Source organism: Aplysia californica, unplaced genomic scaffold (assembly GCF_000002075.1).
Source record: "Aplysia californica isolate F4 #8 unplaced genomic scaffold, AplCal3.0 scaffold00222, whole genome shotgun sequence".
NCBI lineage: Eukaryota > Metazoa > Mollusca > Gastropoda > Aplysiida > Aplysiidae > Aplysia > Aplysia californica.
The window spans coordinates 119,279-135,952 of NW_004797492.1; the positions used below are offsets into that span (position 1 = coordinate 119,279).

At 39.4% G+C, this 16,674-nt stretch overlaps 1 protein-coding gene across 1 annotated transcript in view; it reads left to right on the top strand.

The window, feature by feature from the left end:
- Positions 1–12,952: 12,952 nt before the first annotated feature.
- Positions 12,953–16,674, top strand: part of LOC106011947 (ABC transporter F family member 4) — a gene marked incomplete at its 3' end in the record, with an annotated part of 5,065 nt that continues 1,343 nt past the window's right edge. The window contains 2 exon segments of the mRNA XM_013083275.1: positions 12,953–13,905; positions 14,612–16,395. Coding sequence (XP_012938729.1) covers positions 14,883–16,395 — 1,513 coding nt within the window.

Sequence of the window (16,674 nt, forward strand, 5' to 3'; positions counted from 1 at the left end):
CCCCCACACACACACACAGAAAAGCACACACCATGCAAAGACGTAAGTTCACAAAAAGTTTAATAAATGAACACAAGTGTCAATAACAATTGGAAGCAGTTTTCAAATCAATCATTGAATTCATTGTTTCTCGCAATGGACATAAAGAGGTTTCTGATCAGCCTCGCTTACGACAAAGCTCAACAATTCAATGACAGTGGCCACCATTGTGGCAAAATCAGGCTGTCGTCAAACTAATGAAGTAGAAGAAACAGACATTTTCCCACCTATTTTGACCCCCCCCCCCCCCTATTTTTTTTTTGGGTCAACACATTTTTATTTCCATTTGAACCCACATTCCTGTGTGGATTTTCCACGCATATTCCCCGGTACATTATTATCAATTTCCGGGTTTTGCTCGTTCACTTTGGTCTGACCGCGGATGTTAAAGAAGTAACAGTAACAGGGGATTTACAGAATACAGCTAAACCGTTAAAACGTTGACCTGTTTTGCTCAACACCACACTCCAACGTACGCCAAAGAAACACGATTCAAGAGACGGGGGTGAGTAATTTCCGAGACTCACGTGGAGCACGCGAAGACGTTCAGACAGTCGGGGGATGAAGTCTATAAGCTTACATTGAAATGTGGGGGCAGGGTGGTGTCACTGCGTAGTTTATTGGCAAGGTTACTGTAAGTGTAAGTCATTTATTTTTCTGATCCTGTGTATGCATCCAAAGAGTGGTTTTTAATATAGAATCTAGGGCCCACACAGAAAAACTTTTTTATCGCTGGATCAAGAGTTTAAAAAATAATAATAAAAAAAAAAAAGTTTGGTCGCTGGCCTGCAGAAGCGCCATGCAAAGTTCCGTGGGCATAGATAATCTAGGGAAAATCCGAAATGAGCAAGAATTTTTTAACGCGGTCAGATGAAAGTGAACAAACTAGATCTATACTTCTAAAAATTTGAGTTTTGCATGTCAAGTTTTTTTCAAATGCAATTCTTTGAATATCTTGATAACGAATGAAAAATCGGACAATTTTGCTAGAGCAGATAGAACATTTGGTTTCTCACCTCATGGTCTAAGCAACTCAGAACGGCCAAAAATGTCAGATAGAACTTTGTAGTTCTGAGGTAGTGACTGACAAGTGGAGATATTGGCCACAGAAGGAGGTGGGGGGGGGGGGGGGAGGTGGGCAGCGTCTGGCATTCAGAGGAAAAAAATGAAGGAGAAAATGTCGGCCAAAATATTACGGTGTCTCCCAAAGCTGGAGTGTCCTCGGAAACTACAAAGTGTCCTTTCTTGTGCCAGTAATCAATGTTTTTCAGTAAAATCCACACGGTGGTATGTTCTTGATGCTCATGAAAGGTGTTGAACCCCCCCCCCCCCTCCCCTTTTAAAAAAAGATAAAAACTGCCTGACAGGTGGGAAAAAAAGCTGGAATCTTTGATTTCCTTATTTTGACGAGCGCTTAGTTTCACCACGATCTCCTTCTCTCTCTCTCTCTCACACACACACACACACATCTTTTATAAAAATGGTGAAATGGTATGGGTTTAATGCCCCTATCAACACTATACGGTAATTTAAGAGGTGGGGCCTCCTTGTTTAACGTCAGTCTCCCATAGGACCGAGCCAAGTGGGAAATTCGTATAAAGTGTCTTTCCTAAGGACACAACGTCAGACCGAGCTGAGGCTCAAAACCCCGAACCCTCAATCTCACGATTACGAGTCCGGTAGCCTAACCACTAGGTTACCGACGCCACTCACACCTTTTACACACACACACACAATTGACATATAATGTTATGATAGTGGTTTCATCCTTTTAACAGACCTTGTATCAATATTCATCATCTTAATGTTTTGGCGTCTATAGAAAATAGCAGCTTGCACTGTATGCTTCTCAGTCAGGAAGTTGAGATTGTTTCAGAATGCTATCAGGTCTGCTGGGGTAATAATATATAGATTGTAAAGCGCATCTAGAGCTTTCTGTTGAGTAGGAATTTGCGCTATACAAATGCAATCTATTATTATTGCAATCCTCATTTGGAGTAGCCTTGCATCTGACTTGATGCCACCCCCCCCCCCCCCAAAATAAATTTGCCCACAAAAAATGGCAAAAGTTGCCATCAATTTTCAAGCTTTCAACTCTCTGTGACGACGTATAGCAATATATTGATAGAGGTAACTTCATCTAAAACACCAGAATTTCTTGTGCTCTGTTTTAAGCATCCAGAACATCATTTGTAGCCACACAGAGTGTAAAAACGTGAACAATAAAAGTTTCACAACAGAAGGAAATCAAAATTAGAACAGCATATAAACAACCACAAAAATCAACAAATAAGGGCGTGTGTCCACCAATCCGAAGATTGGCCGTTTTAACCCTAAACATGTGGAATTCAAGAAAAAGTAGAGGATATTCCATACATGTAAATGATAGAATCACACACAAGGGGCCTGCCAGTGTCAGTGTTTGGGTTTGGTGGAGACACGCTCTAACAGAAAAACATTTATAGATTTGAAAAAAGGAAGGAAAAAAGAAGGAACAACGTCATATTAAATGACGTTATGCTATATCAACACACAAAAATAGAAAAACATGTTGGGACCTCATTGTGGCGCTGGTTCACGTGACGTGGCCAGCAACTTTACTCGGATTTGTCTCCCTCTTTTGAACAAATTTATCCATCGTGTCGAAAATTGTGGATAAAAAAGTGCCACAAAAAGAGCTAAGTTTTGATTTGAATCATTAGAACAAATCAACGAGGTGTCAACAAGTGAGAAAGAGACGAAGTGAAGCAGAAGTGAAAGTAAACTTACTAAAAATAAAGAGGTTCGATTTTTCTTTTTGTGTGTGTTATTTTTCGATTTTTTATTCCCTGGCCGTTCTTAAATTTTTTAATTTAAAATAGAAAAAAGGAAAAATCGTGGCCGCGATTCGTGGACCAAAAAATGCCAAAAATTGGGGACGTGATTTGCGGGTCGCAGCTTGCCATAATGTTATAATAGATAGAAATGTGAGCTGAACTTCTATCTGGTCAACGTCAACTGACAAACCACAGAACTTTGAACGATCCTGAATTCTTTACAGCCCTTTCAACACAAGTTAGGTCATTTCTGATTCGGGCTGATTCGACCGAGCCCGTCAGGGCCCTCTGATGTCCTGACAGAAAGATTTCCTAAATTAGGACCGAACGATAATAGTACTAATAATAACAGTAATAATAACGACAATAATAGTAATAATAATAATGACAATAATACTAATAATAACAGTAATGACAATAATAATAATAACAACATTAATAATAACAGTAATAATACTGACAATAATAATAATACCAATGACAACAATAATAATAATATTAACAACAACAACAATAATAGTACAGTAAAAATAATAACAATAATATTTTCGCCATCGTGCACAAAAGACCAAAAGTTCAATTCCCATGAGGGGGAGAATAAATCTTTATGGAGTATCTCAATCTTTATGGAGTATCTCAATCTTTATGGAGTATCTCAATCTTTGTGGAGTATCTCAATCTTTACTGAGTATCTCAATCTTTATGGAGTATCTCAATCTTTATGGAGTATCTCAATCTTTACTGAGTATCTCAATCTTTATGGAGTATCTCAATCTTTGTGGAGTATCTCAATCTTTACTGAGTATCTCAATCTTTATGGAGTATCTCAATCTTTATGGAGTATCTCAATCTTCACTGAGTATCTCAATCTTCACTGAGTATCTCAATCTTTTACCTGCGACTGTATCAATCATTTTAGCCCAGGTTGGCCCTGATAAGCAGGACTCAAGGCTACCTCAAGGCTAAGTGGCCCAGACTGTGTTGATTGGAAAGTAAAATCCCCTATACCAAGGGAGAAAAACATAAATTGTAAAAGTTTGTTGAATGTTTTGCGTCATTTCAGATTTCTGCAGAGACGGCCTTAGATTCCTTTCAGTCCGCGTTGTCCCTGACAGGCAGGGTCAAAGCCCACCTGTTCAACGACCTAAATTCTGCTGATGATGGAGTAAAACCACCAATAGTTTCTTTTTAATAAATGTTCAGAGTTGGTTCACCATTTGGCTGAGCAGAGACAATATTACTTTGTCGATTTACACAAGCGTAACTTCAAACCACTCAAGCATCACACAGAAACACACATATTATACACACACATACACACACACAAAGTGGGGCCTCCACACCCTGTCTCAGGGACAACACATCTATGTGACATCATAGTGGTCAGTGGCAGGTAGTTGTTGGCACAGGTCATGGTGGTCAGTGGCAGGTAGTTGTTGGCACAGGTCATGGTGGTCAGTGGTCAGTGGCAGGTAGTTGTTGGCACAGGTCAAGGTGGTCAGTGGTAGGTAGTTGTTGGCACAGGTCATGGTGGTCAGTGGTCAGTGGTCAGTGGCAGGTAGTTGTTGGCACAGGTCATGGTGGTCAGTGGTCAGTGGCAGGTAGTTGTTGGCACAGGTCAAGGTGGTCAGTGGTCAGTGGCAGGGGTAGTTGTTGGCACAGGTCAGCCCGGCCCAGGTCCTGTAGTCACATGACGGGGTGCTGGTCAAGGCGTTGGTGAACTGACCCAGTGCCTCGCACTCAACAGCTGGTGAAGTAAAGTGATGGGTCTTTGTCTTAGGAGGCGTTTTATGGCACTAGCATTACACTTGGGTCATTCATTATAATTCATAGAAGTGCCGAAGATTAGAGGTGTTACAAGAGAGCAACAAACACAAAAAAGAAGGAGGAGAGATATTTTTATTTAGTAGAGGTTTTACGGCACTTGCAACTGCATACGGTCATATGAGCGCCAAGGGGTGGATGTCAACAGAGAAGTCTTTACAAGGAATCAGGCTTACTCTGCTTACCTCTCTAGCTTCAACAGCACAAAGTCTTTTCCGGCTATCAAGGCACCCCAGAAATAGCGGGTCACAAGAGTGTGAAAAACATACAAAAGAAGTAGAGGAAAAATGACAATAGTAAGGATTAGGAAAGAAAAAGCAGCAGTTCCCTGTTGTAGATCAGGCACAGTTATAAAAGTGTGACATGAATCAGCCCATTCACAATTCTACTGTACATGAACGAGAAATGTCCCCCCTTTGGGAATGGCTTAAAGACACTTCAGTAAGTGGCACCGCCCAGGGGGGTAGGAGGAGAGATAAAGACGATAGATGTTTGATAGGAAAGAAGGAGCAAAACAACAGTAACACCAGAGCACCCACCAACCACCCACCGAGTCTGATTGATTCTGATTATTATAGTTATGCTACTGCTCATGAACAAAATTTTAAATTATTTCGAGGCAGACTGATTTAACCCTGCTTGTAAGATCAACCCAGAGGAGAGAGACTGGATCAAAGAGAGGGACTCCGATATAATATTTTCAGCCTATTAAAATCCGTGTCTATAAATGATCAGACATGTGACATAAAAAAAAAAAAAATTTTATGATCTCTTGTGAAAGTGTAAAGACAACAACACCACAAAAGTCATAGCGGACATATATATTTGTTTACTCTGCATATATTGTGACAAAATAAATATATATAATTGAAACAAATTTTCCAAATTGACGCATCCAAAGATAACTTTAAGAGAGCTTTTAAAAGCATGTTGAAAGAAAAAAAAGTATTGAGAACTGCTTTGTACTTGCTAACCTGACTTATATTTTCTTTGACCTGACATTGATTATACTCCTTGAATATATAAATGTGAGGCACTGCGGTAAAATCAGGCGCTTGCAGGCGCTAGTCAAAATAGTAAAATCGAAGAAACCGGCACCTTCCGTTTTTTGGTAATTTTTTTATTTTTAGCTTAACATATTCTACGTCTATTTAAAAACAAATCTCAGAGAGGATTTTACGGAAAAATGTTTTCCAAAAAGCAAAAAAAACAACATTTTTAGGTCCCTTGGACTCTTAGACTTTGGGAATCATCAAACTCTGGTGGCCATTTTGTCGCTGACTTTACCTCAGCAAAGGCGACTCCCACCTCCTTTAATAACAAATATCTTGAATTCTATGTAAGATAGAAAGGTATTTTTTCATTGACGGATAGAGAAATGAACAAGCTATAAGATGATATCAATAACTCCACATGTCCAAAAATAGACAAGCGCCTGATTCCACGGGTCGTGACACATATAATCTAGCGGGTTACACGTCATTGTGATTTATCCTTTGTTTTCCCACCCTTCTGTCACACAACAATATTGTAATCGTTAAGTTTTTCTAAGAACGCCACGAGACTCACCCTGACAGCTCTGGATGGGGATGTGCCAGGTCCCGCCCGTCCCACACACAGACACAGACTCGCTGCATACAGGGGACTGAAAGCCAAGCTGGCAGTTGATCTGGGGACATTTGAAAATACACTGTATTATTATTTGAAACAACATGGTTTGACTAATAAAGGCTAGTTTTGGTATCGGGAGTCTATAAATGAATGAATGAATGAATGAATTTAAGGAAGGAAAGAAGGAATGAATGAATACATTTTACTAGAGAGGACCTCTATGTAAAGGGCAATATGTGTAACTCGGTCATCATCCAGTTTGGACAGAACTTCGTACAAAGAATTAGGGACAGCAAAAGGGATAGGGGGTGTCAAAGAAAATCAACTCTGTGTTCAATAAATTAATACAAATTCTAAACATTTGAGCCAGAATTGAATAAAATAAATGCAAGGAATGTAAAACGTGTCATACTGAAATGGTCAACACTAACTGGGGGAACCTTCGGGTCGTAACAGTTCGTCCCTTATAGTTATACACAGACATACAGACAGATAGAGAGACAGAGATCGATAGATAAAAAAAATAGGCATAGAGATAGACAAATAGATAGGAAGACAGACCCGACAGATCAATAGATATAAAATCGGTCGATCGAAAGACAGATAGAAACGAAGACAGACCCGACAGATCAACAGAAATAGATATATAAATCGGTCGATCGATAGACAGATAGATGGATGGACATACATGAACATACTCAACTAGGGTAACTACTAGCCGGGGCTGGGCGGTAGGCTTACTGTAATCCTACAAGATATATTAATTTAGACCTACCTCAGTGTAGGTAAAAATAAATTAATATGCCCTGCCTTGAGACCTGTGTTGCAATGGAAAACATAGAAATCTACAAAGTCCGAATTAGTGTGAAAACTGAAAACATGCGTAATTAACTGCAAGACAAACAACATAAGTTCAGCTTCACAACACTCAACTTTAACTTTCGTTAAAACATTTCCAAAAACCAAAATGTACGAGATGCATGTAGATCTAGATCTAGATCTAGGCCTAGATATCTAGACACAGTTCACAATCACAACAACGTTGTTGAGTTGAGCATCACGTCAACGATCTTCTTGGCAGGCCAAGACAAAGATCTGGGCCTGTCCTAACGGTTTCCTCACACCGAAAAGCCTACATTGCTATTCGACATCATCCATATGTCTGCGGGGTCTTCCACTGTCAGACAATTCATAGGCCCAGATTTAAACATTTCCAGGTTCAGATTCTTCGATAGATTCTAGATCTAGCTAGATCTACATCTAAATCTAGATCTTGATTAGATTTCTAGATTCTAGATGTCGCTGTAACAGGATTTTTAGTCTCTTCTTAACGCGCGTCTTCGAACTGCGAAATATTGTGTTAAACAAATTGTTATTTTGGCTTTTTGTTTAATGCGGTTTCCTTAGAAAAAAAAAGATAAAACAATATCGATCGATTAGTTTGAAAGCCGTACTAATTTGAGTTAAGAAATTGTTGGTAAAAAAAAAAAAAAACAACGAAAAAAAGTTCATCCTCAGATGCGACGATAACGGTCAAAGGGAAGCAACAATGAAAATACCCAACTAGCAGTAAGAAATGATTGTTGCTTCCCTTATATTCGACCAGTGACGTCATTGTTTCTTGTGTAAACACTTCCGTCATTGTTCAGAGTACACATAACGTTTTACGTCATCACTCTTTGTGAACACCAAAGAGGTTATAAATAAAACTAGAGATCTTAGCTGTGACGTCACGAGACGAGTGTCAAACTGGAGGGGATCGCCGCCATTCCGGAGAGGAATAAAAGGCCAGTCGGTGCACAGCAACACTTTTCAATCACGGATTAATGATACTCTGCGACGTCTTTAGAAGTTGATTTCATTATCATGTGATCTGCCTATCGCTAAAATGTATTCATGTGGATTTTTTTGACCATTTACCTTTAAATGAGGCAGATCATCTCCAAATAATGCATTTAGGGCCTTTACTCGGTGAGACCATATTATGGGTGCGTAAAATTCAGAAAAAAAATAATGAGATTGACTAGATGATCACTTGTTGAAATAAAAAAAACATAATTTAATTGAAATCTTTTGCTGTGCATCCCCTAAACAGAATGTGTAGATTTAGCACCGCTGACCACAACAAGGCGCTTGTTTTGTAGGCCAAAAGAGGGCCCATTTAAAGGGCTGTTAACTCGGTCATCTTTCGACTGGTTTCAACACCCTGTATTCAGAAAACTACATTTTCAGGGAGGAGTTCCGCGGAGGCCTGGCACTTACCATGACAAGGTCCACTGAGCAAACTATACAAGAGTTAGGGTTAGGGTAAGGGTTAGACCTAGGGTTAGGGTTACGGTTTGGGTTAGGGTAAGGGTTCATGTTAGGGTTTGGGTTAAGGTGTGTTGTAGGTCGGCCGAAGAGAGAGAGAGAGAGAGAGGGGGGGGGGGGAGACAGAGAGAGAATGTTTGGGTGTTGATAAGGAAATAGGCAAACAAATAGATGGAGATCTAGATTCTAGATCTACTATGCCCTAGATCTAAGCCAAAGAACAGTCAGGAAAAAAAACGTGAAGGAGGTGATGAAAATAGACATAGATTCTATATGCGATGTATGAAGGTTGTAAAACTGCCAAAACGTCTTTTACTATTTAACCCTGGTCACCAACATGGCTCCTAGATCCGCACACACATGTGATCGGCACTCCTGTACAATTGCGGTCCCGTTTGCTTTGCATTAAATCACACTAGATCTAGATTCTAGAGCTAGATATCTAGAGATCTAATCTAGATCTAGATCAAGATCTAAAAGATCTACCCCCTTTACTATTTTTTAAACGTTTTTCTTATTTAGACCTAAAGTCTAGATCTAAATCTAAACTGAATTAAAATTATCTAGATCTAGGCGTGTAGGCTTAACTAATAGTAATAGTAATAGGCCTGCCTAGATCTAGATCTAGATTTTCTATAGAATCTAATAAGTCTAATAAAGACGATCTAATACACTGTATCTAGATCTAGAATCTAGTCTAATACTTCACCGATCTGTCAGCAGTTACCCGGCATCGAACGTCGAAGCTTCTTCCTTTGATGTGTACATCTAGAAGATCTATAGGTTCTAGATCTAATCTAGATCTAGATCTATTGACTACCAAAACAAAAGGGTGCTGACCATAGGCCTAGCGTAAACAATATTTTATTCTAGTTGATTAGATCTCTAGATCTAGATCTAGGTTCTAGGCGTGTAGGCTTAACTAATAGGCCTGCCTATAGACTATAGAATCTAGATATATCTAGATCTAGATCTAGATCTAATAAGTCTAATCCAATACTTCACTGATCCGTCAGCAGTTACCCGGCATCGAACGTCGAAGCTTCTTATCTTTGATGTGTACATCTAGAATCTAGATCTAGAATCTAGATCTAATGATGTTTGGCATATTCCAGATCGGATTCTTCCCAAAGACAGTATTTAGTTTTAGTAAAGCCATAGATCTAGCCAGAATGTGGACTCAGCTGATGATAGCAAACTGTCAACAAAGAATTTTAAATGGCAGCGCGTCATCCAACTTTGAAAATGGGTTGGTCACTTCGAAACCAAAGAATTAGTTTAAGATCTTTGTCTAGAATCTAGATTTCTAGATCTAGAATCTAGAATCTAGATCTAGATCTAGATCTAGAATTTATACAATTTGTAATTTCGTCTAGAGTCTAGATGGTGAGGTTCCCGGAAAATTCATGAAACTATCTAGATCTAGCGCTTGGGGGTTGAAATAATTTTAATTACGAAAATATAAATTGAAAAGAAAAAAGCGAATAGAGTAATGAAAAAGTGAAAAACAAGGGACGTAATAATAAAAAAATTGAAAAGAAAAAAAAAGCGAATATTAGAAAGCGAAGAATAAGGGACATAACAATGAAATTAAGAAATGGTAGCCTGCTAATTACTCCCCTTTACGGGACCAGCAACGTCATCGTTCTTTGTCTACGCACCTACGTCATCATTCGATGAATACACATATATCATCAACGTCAGCGTTCTTTGTGTAAATACTACGTCATCATTCAATGAGTACAGATACACGTCATTGTTCTTTGTGTAAATACTACGTCACCGTTCATTGAGTACACATATACGTCATCATTCAATGAGTACACACATATGTCATCGTTCTTTGTGTAAACACTACGTCATTGGTCATTGTGTACACATAAAATCTTACAAAAGCTTGATTTTGTTGTATCGTTTCGCTAAAAGCACGTGGGTTAGGAGAGCAGTAATTATCACGAATAAAATGTTATTTTAGAGAATGAGTGACTTGTTAACTTGTTTTGCATTAGAAATTACCTTCTTCTGTCTGTATAACGTAATATGTTTTTTAAAATAAATTATTTTTTTCCGTGCGTATTTCCGGCTCAAGCAAAGATGCTACACTAATTAGTACTTCATTTCGCGGAAGTGGTGTCACCCATGTAAACGGAAGTGATGCCACCCACTCTGAGACATAGAATTAAGGGGGTGAAAAGCGCGGATCAACCGACGAATTAGTAGCCAACTTTTCGAGACAGAATAGTGGTTTTTAGAATGCTAGAGCTTGTGGGAAGCAGGATGGGGGTTCAGAGATTGTACATGTAAATGGGGGCACGCCGGCCATGCCAATAAGAGTAAGAAAGTACCCATGTCTGACACATAGAACGTCACGATGTGAGCTATTGTATTAGGCTATAATCTTTGGATTTGAGTTAAGGAAGATAACCCTAAAAAGCCACCCCTTCAGTATTTTTCACGGTTACCTCTCTTTGACCATATTTTGAATATTATTTCAATCTAATCTGACATCATTTTTCTCACGCAGAATTGTTTTGATGTGCTAGATGGATAGAGTTCATTTTTCTGAGAAATTTGATACCAAAATCACCAATATTACTTAATTTTTCAGCCAGTTACAGATGTTCAAATTTCGGTTAGATCTACATTTGTTGGGCATTCCTAGAGGATCTATTTGTTGTGGCCTTCATCTAAGAGACCTAGATCTAGATCTAGATCTAAATCTAGATTCTAGATCTTAGATCTATTTTTTTGTTGACAAGTGAAAATAAGCCAGGCTGGGTTTGGTACCTCAGTGACTAGATTCTAGATCTATCTGGAGGAAACTAAACGACTCCTTAAACGTCTAAGACTAAGAGAATGCTTTTGGTTGCTAGATATCTAGATATGGCCAGGGCGGAATCACAAGCGGCTAAGGTACACAAAGCCAAACAGCATAATCTTTAAATTTAAAAAAACAAACTCAACGAAACTCGTGTAGATCTAGATCTAGATCTAGATCTACATTATTAGTTATAGAATGGGCTAATCTACCTTACCACCTGTAGGCATGTCATCACTGGCACTGCTTGAACTTGAATGCACGACTTGCAGTGGTCTAGATCTAGATCTAGACTTGATTTCTATAATAGATCCAAACCTAAAATCTAGGTCTAATATCTAGATCTAGATCTAGATCTAGAATCTAGATCTAGATCTAGATCTAGATTTTCTAGGCCCACTTGAAGTCGATGCACCAACACGCCACACGTGAATTTCAAGTTTGGGCGCCAGGAAGAGTGTATTCAAATACATGTATCCGGTTCATTGCAATAAACATCCACTCCCTATCCACAAACATTTCCCTCCCGAGGCTGCTGTCCACATTGTTAGAAAAGGCTTGATCTAGAATTATCTAGAATTATCTACATATCTATTAGATCTAGATCTAGCAACTTATGACGATGTGCGAAAGTGAAAGGCTGAAGCGCACTGTTGAATACCAAAACAACAAACAACCCCAACAAAGAACCCCACCCCTCCCCCCCAAAACCCCACAACAACAACGGCGGCAAAAAAAACACAACAACAACCCCCGCCCCCAGCAACAACCCCCCTCCCCCTCTCCGGGAATGATAGAAAAAAGGAGACTGGTCTTTTAATTTATTATACACACCAAACGGAACAGTTTGGAATCTGAGCCAACCCATGTTGTGTTGGTGTAATGATTCAGCATGATCTCGCGATTGCAAATTGCGGGACGCTAAAAGAACTAGAAATCTAGATCTAGATCTAGATTATATTGGGCGACTTTGTAGTTTCGCTCGTTAAAATGAAGAGTAGGGGGGTTTCAGGGGGGGCTTGCCCCCCTGACCTAATAAAAATATGGAGGTGGGGGGATTCAGGGCGTGCCCCATGTTATCCTAATTTGATGTTTTGCTGTTAGGTTGCATCCCTGCTCTTTGTGCAGCCTATTTCAAATAGTATTTGGTCATCAAGACTTCTGGATTTCTTCTCTGGATGTAAACAAATAGATCGTGGACATAAACAAACGGAACTACAAGATCACTGAGAACTACTGTTAGGCCTACACCATAAGGCTGCAAAAGCTCTCTTTCCGTAAAATCAACCGACGATCAATTACTGCGATTAACGAACTACAATGTATTAAACATATGTGTTCTCATAGAACAATGCCGTACACTGTAAATGTTTACACTAAGAACAATGACGCAAGAAGTTGTGCGTACCATACTCTCTAAACGATGGCGGACGTGTCTTCGCAAAGAGTGATGACGTAATAGTCCATGTGTATTCAATCTCTATGATTCAATCAGAGAGTATTTAATTATATTGGTCATGTCATTCTGTGTTACCTTACTGTCCTTTGCAATGCAACTCAATTGATTTACTTGGTATGAACAATAAAGACAATAACTTTTCTTCCCTTTAAAAGAAATCTACGCAAGAGGCCATATTACGGAGCTCAAATTTTGGTAGGAAGCCTGACGAAAATATTGGAGGCCAATCGATTTTCCAGGTGGCCAAATTTCAGAAATTTGGCATTCAGGAGGCCAAACTGGCAATTTTCGCTGCAGCTGCTTTCGATTACTAAACCCAGATTTTGTTCTCTGTCAAGGTCAAAGATGTTTATATATATTCATATAAATTTGTTTTTACACAAGGAAGATAAAAAAAAACCCAACTCTTATTGAAACAATTTCAGTTTTAAAAAAAATCTAAGTTATATCAGCCATTTCTAAGAAACTCTTATCCGTTAAATAAAAATATTATATCAATATTTGCGGGTCTTTTTTGGGCCTAATTTCACGCTGTGTGCGAATTGAGCTATGTATATTTCCACGTTTTTAAGAATTAAAACTTATGACGCACATTGAAACATCAATAAAATATATAGATTAGCTGTAATTGTTGTTCTCTTTAATTGTCATCGAACAACAAAGAAGTAGGTTTTTAAAAATATCTAATTGAGTTTAAATGTACATGTGTAGTTGCGAAGTCAGAATTATTTTAATAAGCAGCTGTAGGTCTTGGCTTTTGCATATATTTCGCAAACCTAGTGGAAATATATATCAGAGAAAAACACCAAACGGAAACAATAATAGCCTAATTAACGAAACAATTTTAAAAGCAAGCGGCAAGCAGGGCAAGGAGAAGTACTGAATCGAAAGTAGAACTTCGGATTGCAAAATGATTTTTCATGTAGGTCTAGATCTAGATCTACTTGAGTTTTGTTTGAATGCAACGTTCCCATATAATCTACTGTGTTTTGAGACCTAGACTAACTTCCATTCAAGCAGAAAAAATGGTAACAATTTTGTCTTGTACTGCTCTAGGTTTATCCCCGATTCAAATGAATAAATGAATGTGTCACAAGTCACAAGTCACAAAGAAAGTCGTGGTGGAATCAGACCAGTCACCAGGCCAGGCGCTCGCCAATTTTTGGGCATAGATTTCTATATATGGGGTTATTCACCATTGGTGTCATCTGAAAGCTTGTTCATTTGCCTTCCTTTAGATAAAAAAACAAACCTCCATTTATCTTGAATAGAAATTGAGATATATTTGTGATTGAAGGAGGGGGTATCGCCTGGTTTCACTTTCAGAGGTAAAATTTGTGAGAATATGCCCGGTTACTCTGTACCTGTACGTATAGATCTACACTCCGAAAAGCAAAACTGACGGAAAAAAGTCTGTTTCTTAAATATTTCATTATTTTGACGAGTGCCTGATTTTACTACGAATACTACGATACCTCTTACAATTAGGCTACCCAAGCCTTCATTTTGTCTTTGTCAATTTGATTCATTTTTAAAAATTAGTTAAGGATTCTTTACAATTTAAGTCCAAAATCTAAAGACTTTACTTTTTAAGGTCCAGTAAGTTTTTTAATGTTCAGTTTCTGTATTTTTGCTCTACTAATGGTTGCCTTTTCTATGCAATTACCTTTCTCTTAATACTATGATTGTGTTTTACTTGCAGCTTTAGAACTGTTTTTTCATGTGAAATTTCAGACTGACAAAGGAGCACACTACATATTTGGAAAAGTGGTTCATACGAGCATCTGAGGATTGGGATACAAGTCACATCTACCAAGCATGATAGTGTTTTCCCTTTAAGTGCTCTTTTCTTGTACATGGACTAGGGAAACCGACAGAGTGGTCACTGTCTTCATCTCCGGCATTACTCCCACTGTCTCTGATTACTTTGGGTACTCCAGATAGGGAGTAAGTTACGATGTCTTTTGACTGACGTTTCAAGGAGCAAGAACCGACCATTAGCAACATGTCGGCGAAGGATACTGGCTCGGCAAGAAAAAGAGGGAGGCCCAAGAAAGTGACAACTGCCCCAGGCTACAATGTTTCTTCTAGTTCGAACGGTCGCGTTCAACAATGTGAAGTGACTCCAGCTGATGGTGTGGAGGCTAGAGCAAAAGGTGTGCCGACTGCTCCGACCGATGTAGCCAACAAGGCACAGGGAGACATAATTACACCCTCAAGGCCTGTTCGTAATCGAAAAAAGAAAACATATGACGATTTCTTCATCTTTGACAAAGCTGGAGGAAAAGCAGTTTCTGGAAAAAGAGAAGAAAATGTTGCTGCTTCTGAAGTTGATAAAACTCTGAGGGCATCAAAAGAATCTGCAGCAAAATCACCCCTGTCAACTCCTGTAGGGGATTTAGTTGATGGCAGTAATGAAACCAGATTGGAACAAACTGTGTCTAGTCATATTAAATGTTCTCAGGCGTCTGCAGGTATTGTCACGTCTCCAGCAAAGGGGGAGGACGTACAATGTGATGTAGAGGTCAAGGCCACTCTCACAGCTTCATCAAGCGATGTCCCCGCTACTGTGGGCAAAAAGAGGGGAAGGAAAAAAAAGACTGAACTGAATTCAAATGACTGTAATTCAGATCTGCCTTCAGCGTCTTCTTTGAATTGTTATATGGGGAGAGTGAATGCTGCAGAGAGTGTGCCGGGAACAGGGAAAGACTCGACAATGCAAGGATCAGGATCCACTGTCGATGGGCTTAATGACCTGGCAATGGACAGCGCTGTGAGAGTTGGCGTTATGGCTAATTCTGGGAGCGGGCGATTAAGGAATTCGGGATCACAGAGGAAAGGAAGAAAAGCTGGTAAGACTTTGGATGACTCTGACAGTAAAAAGGACTCCAGTTTCAGTAAGGATGTGACTCGTGGTTCCTGTGTACGACGCAGTGACAGAGCGAGAGTGAAGAAGCGATATGTTGAGTACGACGAGAGTGGTAGCGAGGGCAGCGAAACATCGAGTTCTGAAAGCTCTGCTTCTGATGATACGAGTTTCCCACCGGCTAAAAGGGCCCGACTCGATGTGGAGGATGACACACCAAAGACTTCTCGGAAACGAGGCAGGCCAAGGAAAAATAATTCTGTTTCTAAGGTTAGCAATGTAATCGAAATCCCTGAAGATGTCAAAGAAACCTCTCCGCTGAAACGAAAACGAGGAAGACCGAGGAAAGACAATTCTGAAGTTAAAGTAAAAGTGTCTGATGTCGCGGATGCTTCCTCTGCACCAGATAAACTAGGGACACAGAGGAAAGATGTCTTTGATGCAAGCATTAGTGGTGTAGAAGAAGACAGTGTTCTCATCGAGGGCGAGTCCCCGGCCCCACGGAAGAGAGGGAGGCCAAAAAAAGACAACTCAGGAAGCAGTGCGAAGCAGGCAAAGGCTGATGACGAGCGCCCAGTGCCACGTAAACGCGGACCAGGAAGATGGAAAAAAGTTCTCGACACTGATGACGAGGCCTCAGATGATGATGAGGTAGGCCTGTGATCGATTGTAATGGTTCTCCAATAATTAATCTATTTTTTGTGTTGCTCTCACTTTTTTTGGTTCCTTTTTTATGCTCCCTCAGAGGACAAATAGAAAATCTAATCAACGATTATCGTTTTGTGATACATAGAATTTTTTGGTTAACCCCTTCTATATAATTATATAATGCTTGAATGGTTTTTTTATATTGATAACATAATAATGGACAGTGACCTCTGCTGCACTTACCGTATTAAGGCAGAGAATAGGGTGGGAGGTTGAAATGAGA